Source organism: Amphiura filiformis, chromosome 11 (genome assembly GCF_039555335.1).
Source record: "Amphiura filiformis chromosome 11, Afil_fr2py, whole genome shotgun sequence".
In the NCBI taxonomy this organism is placed as follows: domain Eukaryota; kingdom Metazoa; phylum Echinodermata; class Ophiuroidea; order Amphilepidida; family Amphiuridae; genus Amphiura; species Amphiura filiformis.
This window is the reverse complement of record NC_092638.1, coordinates 66,069,229-66,087,498: the sequence shown is the minus strand read 5'-3', so window position 1 is coordinate 66,087,498 and position 18,270 is coordinate 66,069,229. Positions and strand designations below refer to the sequence as shown.

The 18,270-nt window shown below is 37.2% G+C and overlaps 1 protein-coding gene across 1 annotated transcript in view; it reads left to right on the top strand.

Annotated features, from left to right (window-relative positions):
* LOC140163871 (uncharacterized) overlaps positions 1-18,270 on the top strand; it is a 224,768-nt gene that overhangs the window by 149,682 nt on the left and 56,816 nt on the right. Inside the window, exon 32 of the mRNA XM_072187185.1 lies at positions 4,248-4,499. Coding sequence (XP_072043286.1) covers positions 4,248-4,499 — 252 coding nt within the window. The remainder of the gene's footprint in view (positions 1-4,247; positions 4,500-18,270) is intronic.

The following is an 18,270-nucleotide window of genomic DNA, read 5'->3' as shown; positions in this document are numbered from 1 at the left end:
CGTATTCAAACAACACAAAACAAGCTATAAAATCTGAAAATGTGGTTGTTGTTTTTGTCGCACATCAATTTTTATGAGTGCTTTTGTCTTTTGATGTGGGTTCCATAGGATTCTTGTGGTTTAAACCAATCTGAACTTATCCCTGTCAGGTTTGAAAATGAATCATGATCAAATTTGTGACAATTAAATCAATTAAGGCTAAGTAAAAAATGTTATATTGATGTAACCTGACCTTCCCTAATTGTTGGTAGGCCAACAAATATATAGGGTCAGGGAAGAACACCCACAATCCCAGTGGCGTAGCCAGGACTTTGGAACCGAGGGGGCACAACTTGTAAATGTACCGACAGAAATATTTTTTGCCGACGGAAGTTGGGATTTGTTGACCCAAACATTTTTTTCATGGTTTTAAAAAGTGAAGAGCAAAAAAAAAAAAAAGAATAATAGGCGGTACCAACGTAAAAAAACAAAAAAAATTTATGTCAAATTCAATTTCATTCACAATTTTTCATCATTTTTTTTTTATAATTCTCCCCTTTTTCTGTCACCCTGGGTAAAAAATAGTCTATTGTTAACCCAAATTTTTTTTCACCAACACCTTCCGTCTACTGACGGCCTTACATGAACCGACGGCCATGACAAACGCATGACAAACGCACACACACACTGGCTATGCCACTGCACAATCCCACAATTTGGGGGTTTCATGGAAAGAAAATATCTTTTAAAATATCTCAAAACCATAATATTATGTGGAACTGAATCATTCCATATCAACACAGTCATATTTGATAATGGTCTTAATAATTATTTGTAGCTACAATCTTGGGAATAAGTCTTGGAACGCTTGCATGTAAATAATGGAAAACTGTCACCCCCTCTCCCCCCTGCAATGTTGAGAAATACCAATGTCTTCAGCAGTGTCCCAATGTGTTCCAACATTGATGGGGAGAGGGGAAGTATAAATCATTGTTGTAGACAGTAGATGTCATGTTTGTTCCCAAACACAATATACGTCATTTCCATGATCATAAAAAATTCTGCACGGAATTTCGACAGAGTGTGCCAAGCGTTCCAAGTCCTTTTTTCCAAGATTGTATGTTTATGAATTGGAATTTATTTAGGTCAGGATGACATAAGAGACCGTTCACAAACATTTGTTAGGGGAGCCTGATGCAAAAAAAAATCATCACAAAAATTTTTTGCCCCCCCCTCTTTCAGACTTCAAAATTTCAGGTCCCCCCTTTTGACATGAAAATTATCGTCAACCCCATAAAAAGCATATACACTCAATTTTGCCAGGTAAATTTGTGGTCTTTTTTTTTTCAGGCCCCCTATAAACAAGTGTTTGTGAACGGTCCCTAATCCTATTTTTTCAATATTTTTGGCAAATTAAAAAAAAATGGGTCAATGGATTTACCAAATGGCCTAAAACGGACTACCCCCCACTCCGATCTGTGCAACTAATAATTAGTTTACAATCAATTTATTGAACAGTTACTTACACTATTATTACTTTCTATTCTTTTCTTGACAGGAGACATATCAGTTTCCAACATCAATATGAATTTGACATTAATCCAAATTGACTATTTTCACACGTAAAGTTAATTAGATATTGATAAATATATTCATCCATATTTTCCAATCATTGCCCTCTATTTGAATACGACAAAACCATTTTCACGCCTCAGTTGTACGCAAAGATTTTAAAACAAATTGGTTTTGCTTTCATTTCCAAACTTCAAAGTGTGGTATATTCAAAGTGGTGTTCAGATGGTTGTAGAATTCTCGAGGCTTGGCGTGCTCGAGAATTACTATTCCTAAGTCAATTCAAGAGTGGTGGTGGTGTCACTCTTGTTTGTGGTGGCGGCAGTAGCGTAGCCAGTGGGGTGGCAAGGGGGGCAGAGTGCCCCTCCTGACAAAAAATGAAAGAAAAAGTGCCCCTCTGACACAAAATAAAAGAGAAAATATAGAGGACAAAGGAAAAGAAAAGGGGCAAGGAGCCCCTTTTCCACCAAAATTCACCTCGATCATGGGCCAAAATAGTGGTTTATATAAAATGTTTGCGCGCTGCGCGCGCACATTGTCACAATAAAACCCTTTTCATCCCAATCATGGGCAAAAATAGTGCAAATTTTTGCGCGGTTCATGAAGCCTCTCTAAAAACAAAACAGGTATAATATATTGTATGATGCAACTGCATTTTTTTTCGTCTGTGCCCCGAAAATTTATTTTGCCCCTCCTGACCAAGAAAGCTGCCTACGCCCCTGGGTGGCGGAGTGGAGCTGATTGATCTTTTGGGAGGCTTCGGAGAGGCCAGTGGGGGTAGGCCTTCTCCTGGGCAAAATGTATCGTTCACACGGCGATAGCACTCGAAGATCACTGGGGGAAATCTTGAAATCTCAATTTCTTGGGGATAAATTTGGGAGGAAACTTGGAGTTGGAATCCTCAAGACAATTCACTCAGTGGATTTCCCCAAGTTTTTCCTTGAAAACTGCATTGACTTTTTAAAAAAGTCCTCCGTGTGAACGGACCTGATATTAAGTCAATGAATACTCAAATTATATAAACCAAAGCCTGGGAAAAGAGCTGCGAAAAAGTTTTTTTTAAACAAAACAAATATTTATTGTTTATGTAATTTTGTGTGACAGGAAGAAAATTATTATGAGACTTGAGGTCTGTGTCCTGTGCACAAAAGACTTTTTCCCCATTGATGAAAGAGGTTGCACCCACTTGGTAATATAGATCAATGGGTCTACTAAGTTATTCTGTTTGCTCTTTTTACTAGCCCTGAGTGTAGTTTTGATGTATGGTGTGTTGTAGGTATATATCAGTATATGGACACAATCAGCAAGTGTTAGAAGTCAGTTACTAAGCATATGTAGCAACAAGGAGAAGAACCCCATGACTCAAGGCCTAAAAAACAATTGTTTGATTGGCGTAACATCGGTCGGCAATTTTTTTTACACACATTTTATGCTGTAAATTGCTTTTTTTTTCTTGCTTTTTTTTATTTTAGGTTTTTTTTGAAAAAAAATTAGAAAAAAAGTCTAGGGTCGGGCCTATTTTTAGGGTCGGTCGGGTTACGCCAATCAAACAATTTTTTTAGGCCTTATATGGATGAAATCAAAACTTCCATTGTTTAGAATATATAGAAAAAGGAATTCATCCCTTATGTACGTCAGTTCACCTCAAAGTTAATAATGGCGGTTGCACCCTTGTATGTGTGTACGCTCTGCAATATGCAAAACACGCACCTACCAAATTTGAGGTGAACCAAAGCTGAAACTGTCTTGCACACAGGCCCGTGTGCAAGGGGGTGCAGGGAACCCCCCAAGATTTTGAATAGTATACAAAAAGTCCCAAAATTTCAGAAAACGTAGCGAGCAAAAAATCAGGTTTTTTTACGCTTTTTTGGACAAAAAAGATCAACATTTTTTTAAGAAAGTCCACTTTTCACAAATTTGCCCCCCCCCCCCACATGAAAAAAAAGTCAACTTTTTCGAAATCAGCACCCCCACAAATGAAATCCTGCATACGGGCCTGCTTGCACAAACTTAGTCCAAGAAGCCTCAACCTATTTTTAGTTGGCACTACAATTTCAATTCAATTTCTGTATAAACGGTAAGGTAAAGACTAAAGAGGGTCAAACCGAATTTTTACAGGACGGAGTGCCATCTCTCTGTCGTTACATGTAGTGATAAGGCAAGAGTCCAACGTGAACAGTGGCGGCGCCAGGAGTTTTTTTCCGGGGGGCATTGAGTAGGCAAAGTGAATTTCAGGGGGGGGCAAAATCAACAAATTTTGCGCAAAATTACCACAAAAGGTGAAATTTTTGTAATTTTGGGTTTTTACTGGGGGTAAGAGTTCTGACTGGGCTCATGCCCCCGTGGCGCTGCCACTGAACGTGAAATGTTGCTGTGGGGGATCACCACACCTCCGAAATGATCACCACACCACACAGCGAGTCTGTTAACCTTCCCAGCATTTAAGAATGCTGGTACCCATATACATGTACATGTGGATGAAGAGGAGTAATCAAGATAAAGGGCACGATACAATTGCGTCGCTGGGGTTCGAACCCGCAACCTTCTGATTATGAGTCGGAACCTGTTGATTAAATACCAATTGTCAGGGAACTTTCACTGTGTCTTTTCCAATTTGAGAAAGCTCCTAATCCATATTCAGTGTAGCAATTAGATTCAGCTCCTACAACTTTTCTCTCGCTCTCTCCTAATTCCAGATGTACAAAGCATATCATCAGCTGACCTTCCCAGTGAGTTCCTAAAGAAACAGACAAAATATCTTCATTCCAAGACAACTAAACGCAGCAAGAAAGCCAACACCTGCCAATGTCAGCAGAAAGGCAAGGCAAGCAGCAAGTCATCTACTCATGCTAAATCAGATGCCAGTGATCAAGATGTGTGGTTGATTGCAAGGAAGGAGCTGTTGAAACACTGTGAACCAGTTGCAGAAGGGGGCAAAGTTCAAAAAGGTAAGTGGCTTTGTATATGCAAGAAAGTTGTATACTGTGTCTCGTCTCAAGTTGAGATTAACGCCAAGTTGGATTTTGTAATGGCGGATTCAAACTGTGCGCACTAGGCGTAGATGGGCGATTTGTCCGTACCGCATGAACGCACTTATTCGAGTCTGCACTACACAATCCAACATGGTGTTACTCTCAACTTGAGATGAGACACAGTATAGACAGTGGCATAGATTTCTTTTTGACATGGGGGGGTATTCAAATTCTTGTAAATATAGTGAAGCCAGTACCTCTTTGTGATAAAATAGGTGAATGATACAAATGCATGCAAATCATGTGAAAAATTTTGCCATATTGACGCTATGGTGCAAAATTGGAAGAGCACAACAATTGGCACTTTGAGACTAAAATAGCCAAATATGAGGTTAATTTGGTCAGAAAACCACATATTCAGGCATGGATGATTGTATGGACATCCCCATCAAAATATTGGATTTATGCCTATAGATCCAGCCCAACCTCACTTATCCAGCCATGTTGAGACTAAGCATTGGCCGAATAAGTGAATAAATCTGGATAATTTGATCATAATTTGAGCATCGCATATTCAAAGTGCTTCTTTGAATAAACATTATAAAAACCAAGGGGTAGTCAAATCTCAAATAACGTGTTGTTGAGCAGCCACTGTTTGGTCTCTGCACCAATATTCAAGCCCTGTGCTTCATTTGGTGGGTGATATAACAGGCGCTCAGAGATGACGTGGTTGGCTGTCTCCTGCTCTGGTCTGCATTCACAGGCTGGGCTCTGACAGAACCCCATTTGCGAAATACACAACTACAGTGTGTAGTCTGAAATTGCAAAAGTTGCATTTTGCGCTATTGAGTGAATGAAAATGCAGTGAAAAACTAAAAAATGACACAATCTGAATATTGGCAATCAGTTGAGAGATTTTAGATATGTCATATGAGAAAAGTAAGTTTAACCCTCTTGATACTACTGGTCATCTAACAGCATTTCTGATTGGTTGATAACTTGAAATGCTCATTTCAATTGCCAATTATGACTAGGCTTTAAACTATTTATGGTCAAACTTGCATTTGCAGATAATCTTAATAGCACCATCCTTGATGGTTTAAAATTGGACACAATATTCATTTTGGCCAATCGGCAGGTAGTTCTCACGGGGTTAGGAAGTTGCAACATTTTACTGAAATGTAACGACACACTTTCATCATCATCTTCTTCATTACTTGAATTGCCCACGATCTGTATCTAGCAGGATCCTCAATTAGTTTGTTGTATTCGTGCATTTAGAGTGATTACTCTTAATTAGACATCATTAATGGTTTAAATTAATAGATGGGATTGAAAGCGCTGGGATAATGTTACTCATGTCACGATGGCTGCCGATCCAGGCATGATCTAATGTGGCTAGACTTGTCCATATAACAGCTGTTGCTTCATGGGCTGATGTGGTGCACACACCATTGGCGAAGAATCATTAAGAATGTCTTATACTTGGTCACATGCGATGGACTATGCGTGAGCGGTGTGCATGGACTGATGTGGTGCACACACCATTGGCGAAGAATCATTAAGAATGTCCTATACTTGGTCACATGCAATGGACTATGCGTGAGCGGTGTGCATGGGCTGACGTGGTTCACACACCATTGGCGAAGTATCAGCAAGAATGACCTATACTTGGTCACACGTTAGCATAGACTCTGGATCACTACTAAGGGGTAGTGGACTCAAATTGTAGGGTATATTTTTTGCTAGAGGTCATGAAAGGTCACATAGGGGTAAAAAATTGAAAATGCTTAAATCTTGTTGAAAGATATATCAAATTACTCATCTGATGACAAGGATTAAGAAAATGTATAGTTTATGCTATCTATGACCTATCGTTATTGAATTTTCTACAAAAACCTCATTTTTAGGCTAAATGACATGTTGGTTGTACATGGATCAAAATTCTTACTCTGATTTGGGTAAAAATGGTAGCAAATTGTACTTTGTGTAGCTGAGTAGAACCAAAAAAAGAATAGTTTTGCCTATCTACTGTGTTCACTTACTGAGATAGAGTGCAAGCAAGGTCAAAGGCCATCGGGTGGCCATTTTTTAGGCCATTGTTGATCTCTGACTGCAATTGCACATAACAAGTAAGGGATTAAATCAAAACTCGTTCGGCGGTTGACCGACCGTTGCCTCCTGTTCCGTCCGGTTGCTTTTGTTCGAAACAATGGCAACCGAATAGAACCACAGATCAACCACCGGTCGAATTTTGATTTCTGAAGTATACAGTTTAGAAGATAAATTCTTACTATTACTTGATTGTTATATCCAGATGAGCAATTTGCCACCATTTTTGCCCAAATCGGAGTTAGTTGACATTTTGACCCCATAGAACCAAAAACATGTCATTTTGACTAAAAATGAGGTTTTTGAAAGATAACTCAAAAACAATAGACCACTTGACATCTGACGTCATTGCCAGGCAGTATGCGCACGCATTATGGCATTTTCCATTGTTCTTTGCCCTGCGGTGTGCGTGCGCATCATAGTTTGCTCAGGGCATGTGTATTTTAAATCTCCCACCATATTTCATTATAGTACAAGAAAGCTATTGAACAGTGAAGCGGTTCGTTCGAGCATATCGAAAGACCAATCCCTCGCCTTTGTTGATAAACATTGATGTCAAGTGGTCTATAGATTATAGATAGCACAAACTGTACATTTTTTTAATCCTTGTCATCAGATGAGTAATTTGACATGGTCATGCGTCCTGAACTCGGCGACATTGCAAGTCCAAATGACCATAAGGGGACATGCCACAAACATGGGTAGCATTTTCCGCCTTTTGGTATATCAATGACCCCTTTTTCTAGGCTAATTTTAATAAATATGGATGGGTTCTTTTTTCAAAGTTTTCTGAATTTATTTGGAAAATAGCCAAATTTTGCCTCACTGTAGCAAAAAAATTTTGAAATTTCAGCAACATTTTTGGGAATAGTTGTAAAAATTAAGACAATTTGTGTTCAATTTGGCGGAAAAGTTTGAATAATTTTGGTGTATCAATGAGACAAATTTCTTGAAATATTGGTATATGGGTCCACTGTCAAATTCTCAGCGGCACCCCACCACCTCCCCCCCCTTGGCCTAAGGAAAAAAGATTGGCTAGGTCGAATATGGAAAGTACAAGGTTCGCTAGGTTAAATAAGAATTTTGGTTCGCTTTGTCGAATCTATTAAAGCTAATCTTATCGAACAGTCGAACAAATGGCAGCTGACAACCAAATTTTGCTGTGCAGAGAACTGAACAAGCAACTGAAATCACAACACGGTTGCAAAGGTGTGGTTTTTTGCTCGGGATTTGTTAATTTTCCCTATATTTTTTATTATTATTTGCCTATATTTTATCTTCACAAACGCACACACAATCAAAGCATTGCCCACAATATTGTTTGCATTTTTTTTCATGAAACCCACAAAATATGGCCTTTTGTTATCCTATGCTCAATTAGACAAGGGGCAACATATATATAGGTGTGTCAAAGCTAGTAAAATTTAAGTAAAGTGTGTGACACCTGGGAAACCCTTTTTGTCACTTCAAGCGCTTACAAACGTGAGAATCGATCAATCAGATTAAATAGTTCATATTTATACAAGCAGCCTTACCTAAATAATCATGTTTTGACACATATGTACATGGGAAAAGACAGTAGCATTTTGTATGTTATTATATAATATCTATGTAATGTCACAAAAACTGATTGACAAGTAACACAATGTTTATGAAATCAACAGAGATAGGGGATGACAAAAAAACAGCATCCATCTCCCTGATCACCAGTCCACCCTCTCTGGGATCTATTTACCTACTTACAAAGTGTGCTTTGTATTGTAAAAATTAAAGACATTTGTGTTAAATTTGAAATTGAGTACCCCCTCCCCCCGGCCTATGGCCAAGGTTGAATATGAAAAGTAAGAGGTTCGCTAGGTTGAATAAGAATTTTGGTTCGCTTTGTCGAATCTATTAAAGCTAATCTTATCGAACAGTCGAACAAATCGCAGCTGACAAGCTTGCTCCGTGTTTTTGAATTTTGCCTGTATTTTATCTTCGCAAACGCACATACAATCAATAGCATATTGCCCACAATATTTTTTTCATGAACCCACAAAACAAAACATAACCACCGGTCTTTGTTATGCTCAATTAGACAAGGGGCAACATATATATAGGTGTGTCAAAGCCTTAACCAAAATGTGTGACACCTGGGAAACCCTTTTTGTCACTTCAAGCGCTTACAAACGTGAGAATCGATCAATCAGATTAAATAGTTCATATTTATACAAGCAGCCTTACCTAAATAATCATGTTTTGCCACATATATATGTGTACATGGGAAAAAACAGTAGCATTTTGTATGTTAACACTTAATTAAACTAGAGGCAGAATATAGGTAGGCGGGACAAGCTGATTTAAGTTTGGTGAACATGTTAGAAGCATGTTGCCAAAATAGTGTTGTTTTGATAGACTGGTAGGCCCTCAACAAATAACAAGTAGGGTTTGATTTGATGTACACTATGGAACACAATAGCCTCATCCCAATGGCATAGTTCAATAACCTCAATTATACAATCAAAGTGCAAAATTTGACCTTAAGTTGCACAGTATGAGTTTTTGTACCCAAATTGTCAAAGGTCATTCAATGACTGTATAAATGTATTGGGATGAAAGAACTGTGCCCATATAGATTAGCATGGATCCTAGTGGTATTATTGATGTGTAAATATTTATTTGAATTTGCAGTGGATGTATGTTTAACTCAATTCAATGTAACAATATTTTATGGTTGATTAACTCTTTGGATGCGGCAGGTGAATATATGTACCTATATAAGTTTGTAGCTGAAGCAACATTATTGTACCAGCTGTAATAATGCACTTATGATCAGTGCCGTGCGGTGTGCGCACAGGAGTCCACCCTGCCACCCTGCCTACACCCACACACACCTCTTCCCGTACTGTGTGGCAAACAGTGACACTCCCACATACTGTGTGTTTTCTAGTGGCGGCGCCACAAGGGGGCATTTTTTCAAAATTATGCCGAAACTTTCAAAATTTTCTACCCGGTGACCCTTTTTTGGAAATCTTATACTCAATGGTCCCCCTTTTTTCAAAATATTATACCCAGTGACCCCCTCTTTGATTTGTATGTATCCAATGACCCCCTTTTTTAAAATAATGCTTTGTACCTGATAGGCTCCTACTTCTCGACACCGGTAGGCACATACCCGTCACTTCTAAAGTTGAGTGCCCCCCAGGCTATAATCGTGTAGAGCAGTCGAACACCTCTGAAGGGCCTTGCCCAATACTAGAATCATAGGATTTTGACTGTGGTTCAGTCTGTAAAGGGTTAAAGTAGAAGCAGGCGGTACTTTGAGGTGTGAAGACTGGATATGTAAGTGTTAAACACAATATATTGATTGTAAACAAATACATGTGGCCTACTTATGAGTTTATCATAATAATAACAGTAAAGTGATGTGATCAAGCAAATTGGGTTGCATGTCAAAAAAAAACTGGATTTCAATAATTTAATAATTATAGGAAAGAAAAAGAGCAAGGTACACCAATGTGCGGAAAAAGTAAAATACAGACTAGGCAGGGGGACAAAAACAGCAAAAGTAGGCAAAGTTCGATAGCCAAAAATTATCAGTTCCAAGGCCCACAGAAGTGCTAAACCTGCAAAACCAAGAAGGATCAAATAGGAATACAAACTTGTACTAAAACGAGTGATTAAAATCAATATGTTTATAAACAGACACGATAAACCAAACAATCAGTGTAGGCACAAAAACAGGCAAAGTTTGATGGCCAAAAATTGCCAATTCCAGAGCCCACAGAAGTATCTGAAAAAACAGTACAAATGTACACTGGAAGTGATGAAAATCACTATGCACATAGCAGACAAACAAAACCAAACGGACAGAAAAACAAGCGACGTTTCAAGCAGATAAACTGCTCTTCTACAGGGACAGACAACAAAATATAAAGCAAACAACAAGAACTACATGCTGTAGTTTAAAAACAAATTCAAGTCAAAAATTGAAGGTAAGTTCAAATTGAACTCAGTAGCAAACAACACAGCAAACTCAGAGCAAAATAATTATACTAAGTTAAATAAACATTTTTGGATTTCTATGTTTTCAGGCATGTAAATACTTGTATCTAGAAAATAAATTGTAATAAAGTTTTGATGGAATTATCAGCAAATAATATAGAATAAACAAGAATTATGATAAATGTATTTTATTTGTATTTACAAACCTTTGTTGTTTACACACCTTTGTGTAGGAGCCACCTTAAATACGAACAGTGTAACTAATTATGATCCCCATTCCTTACCATACACTTTTTGTGTTTTTTACATTTTCTTGTGGCTTTCTGTGTTTTGTCCGTTTTACAAGATGTTTAATAAAGGTATATTACAAACTTTTTCTGCACTATTTATGCCTCCACCGGAGGTATTATGTTTCCTGGTTGTCTGTCCGTCCGAGCTTGCGAGTGCAATTTCTCTGAAACCGGTAAGGCGTATAGTGATGCAATTTGGTGGAGGTGGCAATTGGCGGTCTCCAAATTTTAGCAGGTTATCATCGCAAAATATGGTTATTAAGTACCTAATTTGCATAATTTATGCATATCAAGCAAAATAACCTTGTGCACAGATTATCTGGAGATCTGTACAAGTTACAGTGATGAACCTGATTTGATTTTCAGTGCAAAATATGTGTAATCGCAATGTCATTGTGAGGTCATTTGGGGTCACCCGGGGTCAAATCGCCATATATTGTTGCAGGTTCATGATATTTGGTGGGAATGACCAGTACCACCCAAGAAAGACAAAAATGTCAACATCATTTTGGGGTCATCCAAGGTCATCCGGGGTCAAATTGCCATAGATTGTCGCAGGTTCATGAAATTTTGTGGGGACAACCACTGAAACAAGGCAAAAATGTCAAGGTCATTTTGGATCATCTGGGGTCAAATCGTCATAGACTGCTGCAGGTGCATGAAATTTGGTGGGAACGGCCACCTTGGTGAGGCAAATAATGTGAAGGTCATTTTGGGGTCAAGTGAAATTGCACCGGTTAAAATAGCCCGAGGTACTCACACCTTCGTCACTACGATTTCCACTGGCCTTCTCCTTACTGTGAGGAAGGAGCAACGTAGACCATGATGTGTCGGGCTACGGTTAAAATGATGGGCGTCAAGGTGGAGGCATTGCGGCCGACGCTTTGCGTCGAGAACTGCGCAGGTCGAGAACCGCGAAATTCTAGTTACACATCAATTTTATTGAAAACAACAACAGACACACATTTTTGATTTTGTCTTTGTATTTTATTCACTTTTTTTTTCAATTTCAATTTTATTTGTCCAACTACATGAAATCCTGTTTTCCATTTTGTACCTGCGATTCTGTGAAATTTGTCTGTTTTCGTATCACAGAAAACTTCTAGGTCTAAGGTTGATGAGCTTCTTGACAGATACATAATCATTATGTTCATTGAAAGTGTTACAGGGGTGTTTCAGGGGTGTGTTCAACATGTTTAATGCTTGGTCATGCAGGTATGCTATGTGCGTTTATGACATGCACAGGTCTATTTTGGGATGCATTCAGTCATGTGAGAGTTATATTTTTGGTAGGTGTTTTTTGAAGGTGGATAAACATCTTTTGTTTTATGTAAGACACGTTTGCACATTTGATGGGAACCAAATGTCGCTTTTTTGTTATGTACTGTTTTTTATATCTAACTGTTTTGCTTTATAGTTGCTGCTTAGAATAATGTACTTTTTTTTTTTATTGTACACTCTTTTGTTACTTAAACTTTTTACCTGTATGCTTACCATTATGTTGTCAATGTATCATATTTAAGGTGAGTGGGAGAGCGGGAGCCATATTTTTCCAGTTACAGTATTGAAAGGAGTATTTCGTGATCCTAGCATCCTCTTTTTATGACATTTTTCGGTAGATAGCCACGAAAAAAGCTTATTCCTAAAATTTCAGTTAAATCCGATTTTGCCTTTGTGAGTTATGCATGATTATGTGTATTATACTGCTCCATAGACAATGTGTTGTAATTCCCTCCCCCTTTGGTTCTTGAGCGTACTGGGCCAAATCAGTTGGGATCAACAGTTCATTAAGTTCCATCGGCAAAATCTATTTCCATCGGTATATTTACAAGTTCTGCTCCTCCCCCCCAGTTCCGAAGTTCCCCAGTTCCGAAATCATGGCTAAGCCACTGAGAATTACTACTCAGGTGATGTGATGACACATGGTTTTGTTCAGGCGGCGAGTGGCATGATAGAGCCGGCAACTTGTGAAACCACCCGGCCGTATGGCATTTTCCATATACTCAGTTAGTTTTGTGGGGTTCATTATCGAACCCCAACGGTTTTAGCTTGTATTTATATTATTTATTAACATAGGCCTATTTGTTTGTGATATTTCAAGCGCTTTTAAAATTTCAAAATAATCCTTTCAATTACACGGTTGACGATGGAAATTTACTGAATTTAGAGAGTGCACGGCGCATACCACCTGGTTTTGTTGGTGAAACCCCTGGTCAAAAGTAGTTTGAACACTTGTGTATATAAGTAGGATTGTACCCATGTGAAAATGTTCCAACAATTTTGACCGGGATTGCAGGTCATTCTCCCTCCAAAAGGTATATTTTTGTATGTGGTGTTTTTTTGTTTGTTTTTCCGCTTTGGTCTTTTTTTCTACTTGTACACTCTGAGTGTCAATGCGCGATAAGTGTTGTCTTTCTTGACAGATGTGCATGCATTTACAAACAGTGTTTATTATTTTTTCATAGGTCTTTGAATTGACTTTGATAAACCAGTCACAATAGACTTTGATGGACTAGTCAAAATATTTTTCTTCAACAAAATCAAACATATCATGTATAGCATGATAATAATAACACACAATACAATGTGCCGCTTGCTGAGGTAATATTGAACACTTCCGATCAACAGTATGAACAATTGGTAAACCAAGCATGCTATGTTCAGGACCTGCACATATGTGACCGTCCATCTCAAACCTCTCATAAAGTCGGCAAATTGTATTTCGAGTTACAGTGCAAAATGAACATAGAGGTTGTATTCATATGTCAATAATATTTGTCCTACATGTTTCTCATTGTAGTCCAGTCAAACACCAATCTTTAATCCTAAATTTGACCAGGGGCCGACTTTTACGAAAGCGTTTCGACCTGGACGGTCACATATGATCAGGGAATAGGCTAGGGGTATAACCCCTAATAAATGATGTGGATTTTTTTTTTTTTATGATGGAAAAATAATTTGTTATTTTTATTACGTAAAAAAAATTAATAAAAAAATTAAAAATTTATTATTATTATTATTATTATTTGCCTATCTGCCACAGTGGCAACCGCTATAGCTACATCCCTGGTGTCACACATGTGTGACACAAGTTACTTTTTGTTTTTGATGAATTGAGTTTTTTAATTTTTGTATTCAAAGACTGCTATACCCCATAATAACGTCAATATTGTCGCCCCTTCCTCAACAGCCCGAAAAGGTTGACCCAATTTGTTTTTTTCAGTGGTTTGAAAAAGTGAAGAGCAAAAAAAAAAAAGGATTATAGGCGCTAGCACCCTAAAAGCAAGACATTTTGATGTATAGTACCATTTTTTCACAAATTTTTATACTTTTTCAAATTTTTCACCTTTTTTCTTTACTAATTCTTTTTGCTGCCCCTTCTTCTTCCGCCGCCCCTTCGTTGTGGCTTCCCCCTGCTTTTACCACGGGGGGCTCGCACCCCCAAAGCCCCCCAAATATGTGCATGCCCAATCATGTGAATTTCAAAGAAAAAATTTGGTAAGATCATGGGGAAAATCTGTTGAATTCTGAAAATGTAGAAGCATTAGGAATGAAGTAAAACAATCAATTTAAGAAAGAAATTTACTTACATTTATCAAAAATGGTAACAAAATAAGAATTTGATTTAAATCTGTGATTTTTTTTTGACAAATATCTACTTTTGTTTGACGTCGTTATTTGCTTGGTTAAAAAAATCACACGAGTTAGGATTGAGCAATGTTTCATCCGGCAAAACAGAATAATATTTGTTTATTTGAAACAAATTCAGCTCTACCTACCTACCTACCTACCTTTTCCTGTCATGGGGACTGTGATATGGCTAATTGCACATGAATATTAGGTGTGAACATAGTACAGTGGTTACCTAAATATTAATTCAACCCCTTAACACAGCAAATGGAACCACGCAACCGCCTGCTTTTAACACCTTCTCAGTATCAAAAGTTTTAAGATAAACAAAACAGTTTATGGATAGAGTGAGAAACGCTCTCTCTCTCGCTCTCTCTCATGGAAACAAACAAACAAAAAGTTCTCATAAATCGGACAGGTGAGGTAATCGTTAGCTGTGACAATAATGAGAAAAAACTGTTTGTTAAATTAAAGGCCCATTCAGTGATTTACTCATCCGGACGATCGTAAAAATCATCAAAATTGAGATTTTGGTGCCTTTGTCGTGGTCATAGATGTGCTAACATAGCCTGCTAGTGATTTCACATCACCAAATAATGTCTCTTGTGGGATTCCGTCCTGATTTGCAGTGTTTTTACATTTCGGTAAAAGTTACCCACCTATAAATCAATATTAAAAACCAAAACAATTGTGCAGATTTTTGGAAAAAATTGTGCCAGGTAATAAATATAGGCTTGAATCTAAGCATCTGCCAAGATTGGAAAAGATTCTGGGCTTTTATTCAGATTTTCATGTATTTCTCAAACCGGCTGCTTCTAGGTAAAATCACAAGTGCTTCTATTTTGAAAATTGGTGAAAAAAGTGTATTGCATTCGTGGTCCGGTAGCTCGAAAAAATTCAATGGTCACCAATATATTTAATTTAGTTTGTTTACTTGCTTGTTTGTTTGTCAGTCAGGAAAACATCACTTTGAAAAAATTGAGTCGCTTCAGTAAGGTAGGTAGAGCCATTTGAATAGAGGCCATTTTGTACACAAAGTATAGGGAAATTTATTACTATTGTGCACCCTAGTGGTTCAACCGAAAGCTGTGTATTTAAGACAAAATAAGGCATTTACATGAATCTGTAGTATATATAGTACTGACAGTATATGAATTAGCTACATGTATTTGAATGGGGCCTCAACTTTGTCAATACTGCTGCTATCCTCATTTTTGCCAATTTTTTTCATTTCAAAAATACCTACCTGAGCAGAAAAAAAAGAAAATGGGCAAAAGGGGTTTTCCCCTCTTTCTTTCCTTGTTTAAATTTTATGATGCTTTTTGATCAAAATGCAAAAAAAAAAAACTGGGCAATTTCATACTCAATCATTCACTGAAATTGATATAGCACCTAAAACCAACCAAACTTACACTGCTCTCTTTAAATTGACCGATTGAAATATTTCAATATTTTAACAATAATATTGATGATAGGAATCAATCCAAATAGATTGAAATGAAGTAGGGTTTTTTTTTTTAGTTTTTTTTGTTTGTTTGTGTGTTTTTTCCCTTCATTTCTTTCTCTTTTGTAGACTGATTTTACTATCCAATCATGTGCATTATAGTTTTTAGGTTTAAAATTCAGGCTTTTTTGTGTCAAAATATCCATGTTTTTATTCATTTTTAGCCTGTTTTGGGGGTGTTTTTGCCCAATTTCATGTGCTTTTTCAGGGTTTTTTTTATTCCACATTCAGGTCACCATTTCCATGCAAATGATTCCCATGCCTGTACTCCTAATTGACTGTGAAATGACATGTGTTGCATGTGTTTAGAATGAGATTTTAACCTTTTTAGAGTGAATATTTTCATTTTTTTTTCAATTGGAAAGGATTTGTCCCTAATTTCAGTCTGCAAAAGATTGAAAAACAACGAAAAGAGTGAACAAAAATGCACAAAATAAGCCGGCAAAAACAAAATGCACGCTACGGAAACAAACTTGTTTTTTTGGGCCTAAGGATTGTCATTTTCAGATTCAAAGATTGGTCAACAAATAAGTTCAGACCAATTACAATGTGCCCAACTTCTCAAGGTCAACTAAAGTATGCACAAAAAGTAACACAGCTGTTATAAATACGCCTGTAGCTTCAGAACTAATAATTGATTTCATAATATTTTAACATAGAATGAGGAATAATATATTTACGCATATTTTGATACCTCATTTGTGAAATGTTGTTCAATATTAACAACACAGTAGTGCTTTTACAGAAAAATACCAGAATTTAAAACACTGACTTCAAATCATTGGGTATTTTTCTTTCAAAACACTGCTGTGTTGTTAATATTGAACGAAATTGGACGACTGGGCTATCAAAATCCGCGTAAATAAATTATCCTTCATTCTATGTTAAAATATTGTGAAAACAATTATTAGTTCTGAAGTTATAGGCGTATTTATAACAGCTGAGTTACTTTTTTGTGCAGACTTTAGTTCAAATACAAAGCAATACATAGACCAGAAGGCATGGGTGGTGAGTTTCTTACTTTTTTCTCTTTCATTTGACACCACTCTGGGTGGTCATACTTTTGTGGCATTTTGAGATTTTAAACCCAAAAGGTTAGGCAGTTAGTAACTAAGTAAGCTTTAACATACACTTCTATAGGGTGTACCTACGGTTCACCAAAAAGGTCCAGGTTGCATTGAAGCAAAACAACACAAAACAAAAACTTGTGCCGGATATGACACAAACAGTTGGGATTAAGTAGCATTATTGATGTTAAACACATTTCTTTACATTTGTTACAGATCATAAAATAAATTGAACTTTTTGGTTCATTCACCTGTGACATATTATTTGGTGTTTGTTTTTGGTTATTGTGACAAGTTTCTCGCTGCACTGATATGTATACTAATTCTTCCTCTTGGTTTAATGCTGTGCGTGCTAGCCATGCGCTTCAATGGAAAAAGTTCAAGTTTTGAAATATTTTCTCAAAATATCAAGAGCTATCTAAAGAACCACTGAACCAATACTAGGCTTGTTTGTACTCATTTTAATGCATTTTTCATACTGATTCCAAATATGGTCATGAAAATTTACATTTCTGAAATTTTTGAAATTTAAAAAAAAAATTTGAAACATGTCGTCTGCAGTCGACACCCGCGTGAAGAGAGTTAATGTACTGGAATTATGTTTCCAACGTAGTTGTTATGACTTTAAGTGATGCTTAAAGGAAGGTTATCCCATATGTTTGGAAAACAGGATTCTTTAAAACTAATACGTGTGGGATCCTCTAGCGTAAAATGTTTTCCCTTTTAAGCAACCATGCAAAAAGAACACATAAATGTTCCTTTGAATTGCCGACATATTTACTGCATTATACTGGTAGCCTACAGTATATGGGATCCCTTAAAACCGGTTTAACCCACCAGAGTCTGGTCCAGAGACCTCAGAGAATTGTTTGATGCCTACCCAAGACAAGGAGATATGCAGTTCAAGAAATACTTCCCAAGACACCTTCAAAGAGGCATTATAATGGAGTGCTCATCTGTATAAGGGTGAAATAAGGCTCCGAAGGTGACTGCGCTGGGGCTCTACCAATGAATTACTTCTCTATGATAATCATGTTATAAATTGATATCAAATGAAAAATCCTATTTTACTCAACAGATTGAGGAGTGCCAAATCCGTGTATTTAATTTCCAAAGATATCATCAAAAACCTTTTAGTCTTGAACGTGGTATTGGCGGGC